The following is a 12,163-nucleotide window of genomic DNA, read 5'->3' as shown; positions in this document are numbered from 1 at the left end:
GGTCGTGGCCCTCATCATTGTCATCGTTGTGTGTTACCATCAACGACGCAAGACTGGGCCATGACCTTGCTTTACTAATGAATGTGTATATATGTGTATTCCAATGAGGCAGGCGCCCGCCCAACTTAGTAGGCATCCTCTCGCATGAAGTAGCTGCCTTTGAATTGATTGACTCGTGCTTCTTGCCAATGTGAGGGAAGAGTGTCGTCAAAGTCGTGTGAGTTCTCTCCGGTGAGGTAGTAGGTCTTCATGACGCCCTTGCCCTTGACATTGATCTCTCCTCGCTCCTCCAAGTAGAACTTGTTGCGCAGTATCTTACACACCTCGATCGTCACCTGTATCTTGCCAATCGGGGCCGAAGTCTGCATCCTGGACGCAATGTTGGCGCTGTCGCCCCAGATGTCAAACTTTGCGCGCTGGATACCAATGCAACCGGCCACACAAGGACCCAGACTGATGCCCGTCTGGATGTTCAATCGCTGATCGATGTGATGAACACACGCCTTGGCCATCAGTGCCATGTTGGCCAGGTTCTCCAGGGCGCACTGGAACTCTGCCTTGGACATCTCCTTGGCCGAGTCGAGGCTGGGACGCATACCTGCCACAACCATGTACGTCGTGCCGATGGTCTTGATCTTCTCCAGCTTGAGATGTTCACAGTGATTGTCAAACATCAGGAAGATGCTGTTGAGGATGCAGAGTATGCGCTCGTGGTCGTTCAGCTGCTCTAGACCCGTGACATTGATGAACATGATTGCCACACGCTTAAAGCTCTTGGCGATCAACATTCCATTGTTGCTGCCCTTGTTGCTGATTAGCTTCTCGGAGATGTTCACTGGCAGGATATTCTCGAGCAGTTTGGACGACTTCTCTCGCTCGGCCTGCAGAATCATCTGTTTGTACTTGATGTTGGACTTGATAATCCAAGCTGAGCGTATCTCCAACTTCATCAAGTAGATCGAGCATATCAACATTGGTATAAAGATACTGAAGCCAATATAATCGCCTGGATATAGTCCACCAATTGTGTTTGTGATCGATGATCCACAGATGTAATAGAAGCCTAAGCAAGATTGAGTATTAGTATGAGTGATCAAACATGGCGATGTCCAGTCCGACTTACCAAATATGAAGATGACCAGTGCAACGGATATAAGGAAGTTCAAAGAGTGGAACATGCTAATGAATAGTAATATAATACATAGACGAGTGAGGTTGATTCTCTCGGCTGATACTTGTTGGCCAAGCTCAAGGATGGTGGCCGTGCTGAATAGGATGAGCAGGACGAACAGACTGAACTGTTGGAACAGTGGTCGACGATACTGCTTGGTAAAAGTGATGCCAAAGTAGATGATGAACAGTAGGCCCATCGTGATGTACAGTGGCAGCGTGTTGAACGTCTCCACTGGCTCCTGCAGGAAGTGATCGTCCAGATAAAAGATGATGTGCATTATCAGGCCCAGCACGAGGAACACTCGCGTCTCCTTGGCTGATCGCTTGATCACGTACTTGTAGAAGTAGCGTTCGACCAACAGATTCTTAAAGAGCAGCATGTATCGATTGAAGCGTGTGTATCGGTTGAAGTTCTTGTCGATCTCGATGTACATGTCGTCCTTGTCAACAGTGTTGGCCAGCGTCTCCTCATGGCAGGAAAGATGCCTGACGTAGAAGCCCTTGATATACCCGGATACCTGTCCCAACATCAGTTTAGCTCGCATGGGTAGCGACTTTGGCTGCTGCTCCGACTCGTGTTGCTTCTGAGACACAGGCTCATCAATCGACTGATCGGTCTTTGGTCGCGATGATGTATCGACCTCGATTGAGCAAGTTCCAGAGTCTTCGATTGATGATATCTCGGATGTTGTTGTGGACGATGTTGAAGACGACGATGATGAAGCACCTGCTGCTGAAGGGGTCGATATCTGATTGGCATTGACTGGCATGATGAACACTGTTGGGAAGTTCTTGTCAGAGTTGGTGTTCTCGATGTACTGATATTGATTGGGGTCCAACTTCTCAAATCCTCGCTTCAGTCCATGAATGAGTCCTGGTGTTCCTGTCTGTTCCAGCGTGTGTGCCATTGCGATTGCGTCGCCCCAGAGATCAAACTGGAACTTCTTGTTGCCAATCACACCGCCAATCACTGAGCCAGTTGCCACGCCAATCCTAATCCTGACCTCCTGATTCAAGCAGTTGGACTTGAGCACGGGCAGATTTAGAAAGCCATTGGCAATGTTTACAATGGCTTGATAGTGATTACTGTTGGCGATGGTCAGTCCACCCGCACACAGATATGCGTCACCATCAGTCTTGATTATCTCGCAGCCATTCAATACAACAACCTTGTCAAACTCTGTAAATATCTGATGTAACAACTTGACCAACATCTCTGGTTCAATCTTTGATGCCATCGTAGTAAACTCAACAATGTCGCAGTATAGTACTGAGCCTGTTTGATTGGTGGATGGTCAGTGATTGAGTGATTGAGTGATTGAATGAGCGTGGCCATGCCAGGAGAGGACATACAACTATGAAACACTTTGGAAATGGTTGGTAATGGTGCATCGATGTTGCTCTCCAATGGCTCATCCTTGATCATCTTGATAATGAATTCTGGAAGAATGTTTGATAACAGTTGTTCAGACTTCTCCTTTGCAAACTTGATCCTGTCAGCCTTCTTCCTGATCACTCTCTTGTTGATAAAACTCTGATGGATGGATGGATGGTTAGTACCTTGATTAGACATGCCTGCCACAACCCAGCCAAGAAAGTCCGCCAAGGAATGTACTTACAGTCTTCCTGGACTTCTCCAACACATATAAATGACTTGAACCTAACAGACATATTATAAGGAAGCTGAGCAAGTAGGAGATGATATCGTCGGTATTGAGAGATGACTTGATGATTAAGAATGAGAAGCATATGATCGAGATGATAAAGTTGAGCGCCAGCATGTATAGGAACTGTAGTGATCCAACAGAGTAGAGACTACAGAATACAACAGTATGTATGAATAACACTGATGATGGCGATGTGGTCGAGAACTCCAGACACAGTGCAATGAAGAACAATGTGACGGCCACCATGAACAATGGTCGATAGATCTGTCTGTACATTTGTCGGTAGTTGCGCAGTAGTCCATGTATCAGGGAGAAGACGAACAGCAGCAAGCTCACAACCCTCAGCACTATCATCGTAACATTATTCCCTCCTGATATCAACTCATACAATCCTGCTATTATACCAATGATGTCCGTTATCTATGATTGATTGATTGATTGAGTTAGTGAGTGGCAGGCCCTGTGGCAAGGTTGGCTGGCTGGATGGCTGATTGTACTCACCCTTAGAAGGACACGATGTCGTTTGAAGTGTGATTTAAGATACTGTTGCTCGCCCTTGTTCGATAGTAGCATGGTGATTGGATGTATTCTTTGATTGTCCATGTCGGCTGCATCCTCAGCCTCAGCCTCAAGCTGTTGTATATTACTGGCATTACTCGTACTCAATTGTATCCCATGGTTCTCATGATGATTATAATGGTAGTCTATGTATGATGTCCGGCATGTTAATCAATCAGAGACTCAATCACTTGGAAATAGGGGATGGATACTACATACCAACAGGGATGGCCTGATCATTCCAAACCAGGGGATTAGCAATATCGACTGTGTTCATAAGTGTTGTGGCAACTGAGTTACTCCTGACTCGTAGTTGATTGTCATGGAACATGTTGCGGATGTTGTTTGATATGTTTCGCTCTTGTGATGTGGATAGGGTGAGCGCGTCATTCCGACTAGAGTCCAGCTCTCCATGTGGCTCCGATCGTATGATGGTCGACAGTCCTGTGAATGAAGATCCATTGTTGTTGGACATAATATCATTGTTGCGTTTGCTACTTGACGATGAGTGGTTGCCGCCGCCACCTCCACCGCCCCCGATGCCGCCGCCAACATGACCCTGTGGCTTTCCAACTATCGGTGTATTATTGTTTGTGTTGTTGCCGCCACTGAATGGGTCAATGGATGAATGCATATTACTGTGTACATTGTTGGAGTAAGTGTTTACTGTGAAGCTAGCTCCATAAGGTGAGTTCATATATGATGCCATCTTTTGTTTCTTTGTTTTGTTTGACTTGAGTGACTGTGGCTGTGGCTGTGGCTGTTGTGTTGCCTGTGTGTTGCCTGTGTGTTGCCGCGTTGGAAGTTTGTCGAGTCGCGTTGGAAACTAATAATACAATCTATAAAGTTGATGATGTTGTTGTGATGAATATTGATTCGTATCAATTGTTCATTCAATGTGCATTGTGTGATGTGTTGTCAACAAGAGTATGTCCGATGTCGATGTTGGATTGATTGATTGGTAGTAGGTTAAAGTTAAAGTTAATAGATCTCTATATTAATATTGTATGTTATATAAATATATATTAGATTGATTGGTGGTGGTGATGTTGATGATGATGATGGATGATGAGGAGGCGCGGGCTTGACTAGACCAGACTTGACTGGACAGGACTGGAAAGTGGTGGCAGTAGGAACAGGCACACCAAAATATGTAAGCTGGGCTGGCTGGAAGAATGTCGATGAAGCCGCTGCTGATAATTAATGAATGAATGATATGAATGATATGAATGAATGTATGAATGTATAATATTGCTGGCTACCTGAATGGTTGGTGGATTGGTCGGGTGATTAGTGTTGGTGTCAGGTGATTGAGGTCAGGTGATTATAATGAAAACAGTGGATAGATAGATGGATTGTTGATGGATAGATAGATGGATGGATGGATGATGGTGGAAGTTGGATCGGTCAGGTCAGGTCAGTTCAGTTGTTATTGTGTTTGTTGGTGATGAGTGGAGTGATTGAATGAGTGAGGTGGAAGGCTCTCTCTCTCTCTCTAATTGTGTGATTCTGATTCTGTTGTTGTAAAGGTGATAACACCTCTTTCTCTCTTCTAACGCTTTTGTTGTTGTATCCAACAAACACACAAATTTGATACTACTACTGCTACTGCCTGCTACTACTACTGTTGAGGAGTGGAGGACCTTAAGCCTGTGTGCTTCTTTGTGTCCATTTCGCTGAGTGTGTGATTGATTGATTGTGTGTGTGTGTGTGTTAAGTTGGAAGCTGGAACGTGTGTGATTTAACTCTGATACACACACAGTGTTGATGACCAACCACAACTCAACAACCTTCCTTCAGCCACTCACTAACACTGATACATGGATCACTACATCACACACACACAAAACATTAGATCTCAGCAAGTCTCTGCCTTGCCTCCCCATCATTTGAAAGAGATTGAGCTTTGCAATAGGGCCACCTTTTGGGTTGACATCAATGTCAATGTCTGTGTTGTGTGTGAGTGTTTGATGGGAAAGTGTCAACAACACTTGAAGTTTTGATACACAATGGTACTAGCTTGTTGATTGGTTATCAACAAAGACCTCCTCAATTCCAACAGACACTCTCTTTTTAGGTGTTCTGGTGGTGTGTGGTTATGTTTTAGAGAGTGGTCACCCAAGACGACTTTTGAAGCTTCGTGTGGTTGGATGGGTGGTCCAATGACCCATCACCTGATGATCACACATCTTTAAATCTTGATAAGACATGTCCGTAGTTTGTTTGATCAACACTAAAGAAAGTAGAACATAGAAATAATGTGATGAACATATAGAATGTTTGTTAACAATGACAGACTTTAGGTTGTTTGGTGACAAGGGGGGACCTCAAACCTTGAAAGTTCTGTTTGAAAAAGTCGTGTCGTTTTGTTCGGGACCCGCTTATGTTGAGGAATCCCAAATTATCTTTATTCATTCATTACATTCGTCGTGCTTAGAAACGTAGTACATATAAACAAGAGGTGTTCAAACATCCAAACATTAACACAGACATAAGAATAGGTGAACATCAATCAATGCTCACCAGTTGCAGTATAAGCAGCAGCAAAAGCAAAAGCAAAAGCAACAGCAACAATAACAACGAGGACGTCAGTGTAAATATACAAGTGTATCTGTAACAATAATACAATCAACAACATCATGGATAAAGGTATGTTGAGTTAAAAGCCCACAACTGGACGCTAACCCCACGATTACTAACAAACGAACGAACGAACGAATGACAACTTGTCAACATCACAACAACAAACACAATAGAGAGGTTTGTTGGTATAGGTAAAGACTTCATAGCAGGGTCGGTGGGTGGCATGTCGTCCATGCTGACAGGTCATCCATTCGATACAATAAAGGTAGGTGTTGGAAGTGGAGAGATAGAGATGACTTCGCCCCACGGATGATGCTAACCCACACGACCACGAACCAAACACGACTACAGGTTCTGATGCAGGATGCCTCAGGAAATGTCCCCAAGTTTAAAAATGGCTGGCATGCTCTAAAGTACACTGTGCAAATGGATGGAGTATGTTTATTACAATGACAGCCCGTCTGGAACACATCACATCACAGGTCACTAACACTATTCTTAATTAGCTGCGAGGTGTATATCGTGGAATGTCTGTGCCATTGTTCAGTGTATCATTCATCAACTCTATATTCTTTGTAACAAACAATCACTTCCAGAAGTACTTCCATCCATCAACAGATACACCAATTCCATATCATAAGTAAGTTTGTTAGGATTGGTCATTGTAGATGGACATTCATACTTACATCAATCATTCAAATACAAACAGGGTCGCAGCAGCAGGTGGAATAGCAGGTATGACGATATCATTTTTCTTGACGCCAAGAGACTTGATCAAATCTAAACTGCAAGTCCAATCGAGGAACACCACTCTCTTGTCGACCGTGTCCACAAAGGGCACACCTCCACGCGAGTACTATACAGGCCCCATCGATGTCATACGTCAAATAATCAAGAAGGATGGAATACTTGGCATGTTCAAGGGTCTGCGACCGACATTGTTGCGAGACATTCCTGGAGACATGGTTTACTTCACGATGTACGAATTTATGAAACGACGACTGACCACGATGGCCGAGTCGCCCGAGACGTTCCCAGCATGGGTGGCGATTGGCGCCGGAGGTTGCGCAGGCATGAGTTTCTGGGCATCAATCTACCCACTGGACGTCATCAAGACGAGGATACAGACGCAGCCAGAGCCGGCCATTTACCGTGGCATTGTTCACTGTGCCAAAGAGATATACAGGACCGAAGGTATTTCGGCATTTTACCGTGGCTTCTCTGCCACAATCTTGCGATCATTCCCCACAAGCGCAGTCAACTTCTTCATGTACGAGACTACCAAGAGGTTACTGAACTCCAAGAGTCCAGATGACTTAACCTCCATTGGTCTCGAAGCAACTTAAGTTGAAAGACTTCACACGCACGCATTGCTATCATACTCCGTCCGTTCTGCGCAACATGGGTAAAGGATTGTCGACAATATATCACCATATATATATATACTTATAGATTATATTATATCCACTGCACTATTACTATATAACCTTGTAACACGCGCTATCATTAACATACACCGCTGACCAGACGGATGAAGCTATCGATCAAAGGTCATGATCGATCAATCCAACCACATTCACGACTTTGTGGTGGCGTCCATGATCTCCATTCTCTAGAACATCGACATGATAGATCGAGAGCCATGCTCCCGACGACTTGGCAGTGCAAAAAGGCAGGTGCATGCATCTACACTCACACATACATGGGCACTGGTCAGTGTAAATCAATTCGGATTGTCGGTGTCATTGTCAATCGACAAAGAATATTAATTAGGAATGCCTTTGCAGATGGTACCTTAGATCCTCACACAATGATTATTAATTATTAGCTATAACCCAATCATTGAAGCAAAGATTATAATAAGCTCTGTTGGTCCACCAAGGGCCACAATGTGGTAGAGTGGCCCTTGATGTCTGACGAGTCAGAACCCCTGGACATCTCAAAAACACATCTAAACAGAAAAGTCCTCGGGGAAGTGGTTGGACAGCGGTCCTGGGACATTTTTCGTTGGGCCTCAAAGGCCTAGAAGGGCCTGTCCCAACCTCACCCCCAACCATTTTGACTGGACGACAATAATGCGTGAAGGCTCGCACATCTTACCGTTTTGTTGACATCACCAACCAATTACGTACTGTGCTCACACCGTCACTACTCTGCAATCATCGATGCCTTGGCAACTCTGGAAGGAGTCCACACCCAATCCTTGAATCACTTGGCAGCAGGACACCGTGTCACTGAAACCATTCAACATTCAAATATTACTTAGTAGTTAGTTATTATTTATTTGATTGAAGATTGATTGTGTCGACATCACCATCGGACATCATCAATTTCATCATAATCACCGTCACCTTCACCTATACCCTACCCCCACCTTTACCGCCATTGTCAATAATACATGGTATCTTCTTCCTCTTCTTCTTCTAGATTTCTTTTTAAGTATTAATACGGTTTATTAATAATATCAATCACATCAATCAAACATTACCAATACTTATAATTACTCGATCATCATGATATTTTAATTACTTTATTAAATCATCAAAGAGTAAGTAGTAGTAATAATATTACAAAGTTAATTGTTGCTATTGTATGTCTGTCTCTTCATATTCGTGTGTGTGTGTAAGGTCTATTTTTAAATACATTCATCGTTCACAGCAATGTTACAACAATGACATCACTAAATATAAATAAATATACACATTCGTGCTTCCACCCTCCATCATTTCCATTCAATCATTCAATCACTCTCACACACACAACACAAATACATAAAGTATAACCCACCACCATCAAGTTCACCACCACTTTAAAGTGGAAGAATAAATGGATGAGGTGGTCAAGCTCATCCTGTGTCGGTTCAGCAATGTCACCACTCTATCCACTATCCTACTACCATCAATCCAGCCATCCACCTTTATCAAATAACATCAACAACATCAAATTATAATATTACATTAACAATCAACACAACATGGAATATATTCATTCATTAATCCAACAATAAGCAACCAAGAACACCTCACCTCCTTATATTAATATCAGTTGTAGTTGACGATCGACCTTGAAACAATATCGTTGTGTCGTCCATCACACAATCACATACACCAACAAATAATAACACATCATAATAACCATAACCATCACATTAATTAAATATATTTCCCAGTTGTTGTCACTGTTGCTGTTGTTGCCTCCTACTCCAACTCGAGTGTATGTTTGTCGCTCCATTTATATCTCATACACAAATATTCTCACTGTTTGTTGAATTGAAGAGGATTGATTGATTGATTGATTGATTGATGTGATGGATTAAGTGTGTGTGTGTGTGAAGGAGTGATTGAGTGATGGATTGATGGCCGAATGATTCTCAAGAGTCACAGCCACTTGTTAGACCATACTCTTTCCTCCTCGTACTCACTTCACTCATTCACTTGGACCATCATCAGTTCACATCCCCAATCACTATCAAATTTTATCGATGACCTAGTACTTGTGATTGGATGAAGCTAGCTACATCACCTAGCTCTAGGACACTAACTCTAACTCCAAATTAATTTATTAATTTAAAATTTTTAGATATCTTGTTTTATTACACCAGGCAAAATACGACTGTAATACCATATACCTATAATATCAATAATTTATAATAACATTATCAACAACAAATATAAATATCCAGTAGAGAATGTCATTATTCAAAAAGAAGGATACCAAGAATGCCAAGCAGTTATCTCAAAAGAAAACAGAATACGATATATATCAGAGGAACTCAAGATCAATCCTATCAGAGATTTTAAAGAATCAAGTACTAAGGTATATAGGATCACCTGAATTATTTTTGATCAATCAAATGCTAACATTAATATTACCTCTAACAGGAATGCATTCTATAATTATCTAAGGACCCAATTCTGTTTGGAAAACCTATTATGCTGGGAGGCCATTGATAAATATAAAAGAAAGAATGGAACACCAACCGAGATGTTCATAATGGCCGAGGATATATACAAGAGAGTATGTTTGGAACCAGGAATAATCAAAAAGTGATCAAATATACTCACACTACAACCAATCAAAATAGTTCATCCAGAATAACTCTACACACGAGATCAATATATATGTGAAGCAGAAGGATCTGCTAAAGGAGAGACTGAAGAGTACTTTTGTACTTCCACCAATGCAAACTACAAAGAGTCCAGAATGTTATCCAAAGAGGAAGTCAAAGTTGAAGTACTGGACTGATGTCATCCTACCTGCCTTAAAGAATAACAACAGTAGCAGCAGCAGTAGCAGTAGTAGCAGTAACAATAGCAGTGGAAGTAGTGTAAATGCAAATGGTGCAGGTAGGAACAGTGTAAACATCAACAGTCTGCCAAACGAAATGAGTGGAACCAACATCAACAACAGTGTGTCCAGCTCCAAGTTCTTCCACAACCAAAAGTACGCCAGAGCTAGTTCGACCAACTTCATTTCGTCGTCCCACGAGGGCGCCGGAGTGCAGGGCAAGGGTGGTGCAACGCCCCTGTTCGAGTACAAGATGTCCCTGGACGAGATGAAGGCCGGTGCCGGCGTGCCCTCGCCCAGCATCCGCAAGAGCATGATGCTGACGGCCAGCCCCAACTCGTTCAGCACCGTCGACATGAACATCGTCGACGAGTTTGACGAGCTGTTCAGCTATGAGTTTGACGTGGAGGACGTGCGCTTTGGCCATTCCAACTATCTGGTGCTCTTCAACGACATCCAAGACGAGCTGGAGCAAATGATGATCGAAAACAACCTGGGAGAGTTCCTCAAGTCCAAGCTGTACCTTGAGCGTCAGCAAGGCAATTCGCTATCTTGACAATAATAAATACATTGTTATGAGATAGATCGATATATATAATATATACAATATACAATGTGTTCATTCATTCAATCTATTTGTATCTTTCCATGTGATCTCATGTCTGTTATCTTCATTCTCTGATCCATCTTGTCATTGAACATCTTGCGCCATGCTTGGAAGTTAGTCTCAAGGTCATCTGTTGACTTTGATGTGTTGCTGTTGTTGTTGATATTGTTGTTGCTGTTGTCCACATCAGCATCCTCAGTCTTTTGTTGTGAAGATGATGATGATGGTGAAGACACTTGATCCTGTTGCTGTCCATTACTTGAATGCAGTGAATTTGGAGATGAAAGGTTGGGTGATGCCGGGGATGGTGAGAGAGAGGCGATTGGCGTGAGGAAGAGTGGCTGTCTGTCTTTGGATGATTTGTGGAAGTCCTTCAGGCGTTCGGGCAGCGCGTTAAAGAATACTTGACTAAATCCTTCGACCTCATTGCGGATATCCATTTGCCATTGCTTTGAGCGACTGATTGTCTCATCCTCTACATCTCCACATTGTTGTTTTGGTTGTTGATCTTTGCTTTGAAGTGATCTTCTCGCTATCTCATCCTTTTGTTGTTTGTTATCATGTTGTTGTTGTTGTTGCTGTTGGTGCCGTTGAGAACCAGGAGTAGAAGTAGGAGTAGTGGTAGTTGGAGTAAGAGGAGGTGTATCAAGTTGGCTTGGTGTCGATGGCGTATCAACGTAGGACAGATCAAACTCTTTGTTCCATTGATCAAGTTGATGTCTTAATGACAGTGTTGGTTTTGACGATGAAGATGAAGATGACGATGACGATGAAGATGACGATGACGATGACAACTTAGAAGTTGTCGTCGTTGTAGTTGTCGATGTATTAGTCGCCGTTGTTAAAGGTGTATTAGTCGCCAACAACGTTGTTGCCATTGGCAATGAATGTTTGATTGTGTTACTAGTTGTGGCAGCAGCTGGTGAATTAGCTGTTGTTATCTGTTTGTTGGCATTTATTCCAGTCTGATCCTGTTGTTTCTGTTTCTGTTCTTTCTGTTGTTGTTGCTTTGGTGTTCCCTCGCTCACATTATGATCAGCATAATCATCTTGATCACTATGCCGTTTATTCAAATCAGCAATGATGACTTCTTGTTCAAAGGGATCAAACATATATCACACCTCCTAATATATATAATGTATGTTCTGCAATGTTCTTGTTATATATATATACTGTTGAACTATAGAATATCTATCTCTATCTCTCTATCTTTGTATCTTTGCTGGTCCTGAAGATTTGAATTGAATTGAATGAAAATGACTTCACTTTGGTGAACATCCTCTTTGTG

At 42.6% G+C, this 12,163-nt stretch overlaps 4 protein-coding genes across 4 annotated transcripts; 2 read left to right on the top strand and 2 right to left on the bottom strand.

Moving 5' to 3' along the window:
* Positions 1-125: 125 nt before the first annotated feature.
* Positions 126-4,032, bottom strand: SAMD00019534_033820 (hypothetical protein; the record flags this gene model as incomplete). Its single annotated transcript, XM_012904274.1, has 6 exons — positions 126-1,063; positions 1,124-2,449; positions 2,527-2,707; positions 2,793-3,260; positions 3,342-3,544; positions 3,618-4,032. 6 exons carry the CDS (start codon positions 4,030-4,032, stop codon positions 126-128), a joined length of 3,531 nt encoding a protein of 1,176 aa, XP_012759728.1.
* A 2,005-nt stretch (positions 4,033-6,037) lies between these two features.
* SAMD00019534_033810 (hypothetical protein) lies at positions 6,038-7,327 on the top strand (the record flags this gene model as incomplete). Its single annotated transcript, XM_012904273.1, has 5 exons — positions 6,038-6,047; positions 6,155-6,246; positions 6,333-6,416; positions 6,488-6,621; positions 6,691-7,327. 5 exons carry the CDS (start codon positions 6,038-6,040, stop codon positions 7,325-7,327), a joined length of 957 nt encoding a protein of 318 aa, XP_012759727.1.
* A 2,647-nt stretch (positions 7,328-9,974) lies between these two features.
* SAMD00019534_033800 (hypothetical protein) lies at positions 9,975-10,824 on the top strand (the record flags this gene model as incomplete). Its single annotated transcript, XM_012904272.1, has 2 exons — positions 9,975-9,998; positions 10,066-10,824. The coding sequence occupies 2 exons, from the start codon at positions 9,975-9,977 to the stop codon at positions 10,822-10,824; spliced, it is 783 nt and encodes a 260-aa protein (XP_012759726.1).
* A 71-nt stretch (positions 10,825-10,895) lies between these two features.
* On the bottom strand, positions 10,896-11,987 carry SAMD00019534_033790 (hypothetical protein; the record flags this gene model as incomplete). Its single annotated transcript, XM_012904271.1, has 1 exon — positions 10,896-11,987. The coding sequence occupies one exon, from the start codon at positions 11,985-11,987 to the stop codon at positions 10,896-10,898; it is 1,092 nt and encodes a 363-aa protein (XP_012759725.1).
* Positions 11,988-12,163: the final 176 nt, after the last annotated feature.

The sequence above is a fragment of the Acytostelium subglobosum genome, assembly GCF_000787575.1.
Source record: "Acytostelium subglobosum LB1 DNA, scaffold: scaffold6, whole genome shotgun sequence".
Lineage (NCBI taxonomy): Eukaryota > Evosea > Eumycetozoa > Acytosteliales > Acytosteliaceae > Acytostelium > Acytostelium subglobosum.
Note: the sequence above shows the minus strand (reverse complement) of the source record. Positions and strands in the feature narration are given on the sequence as shown.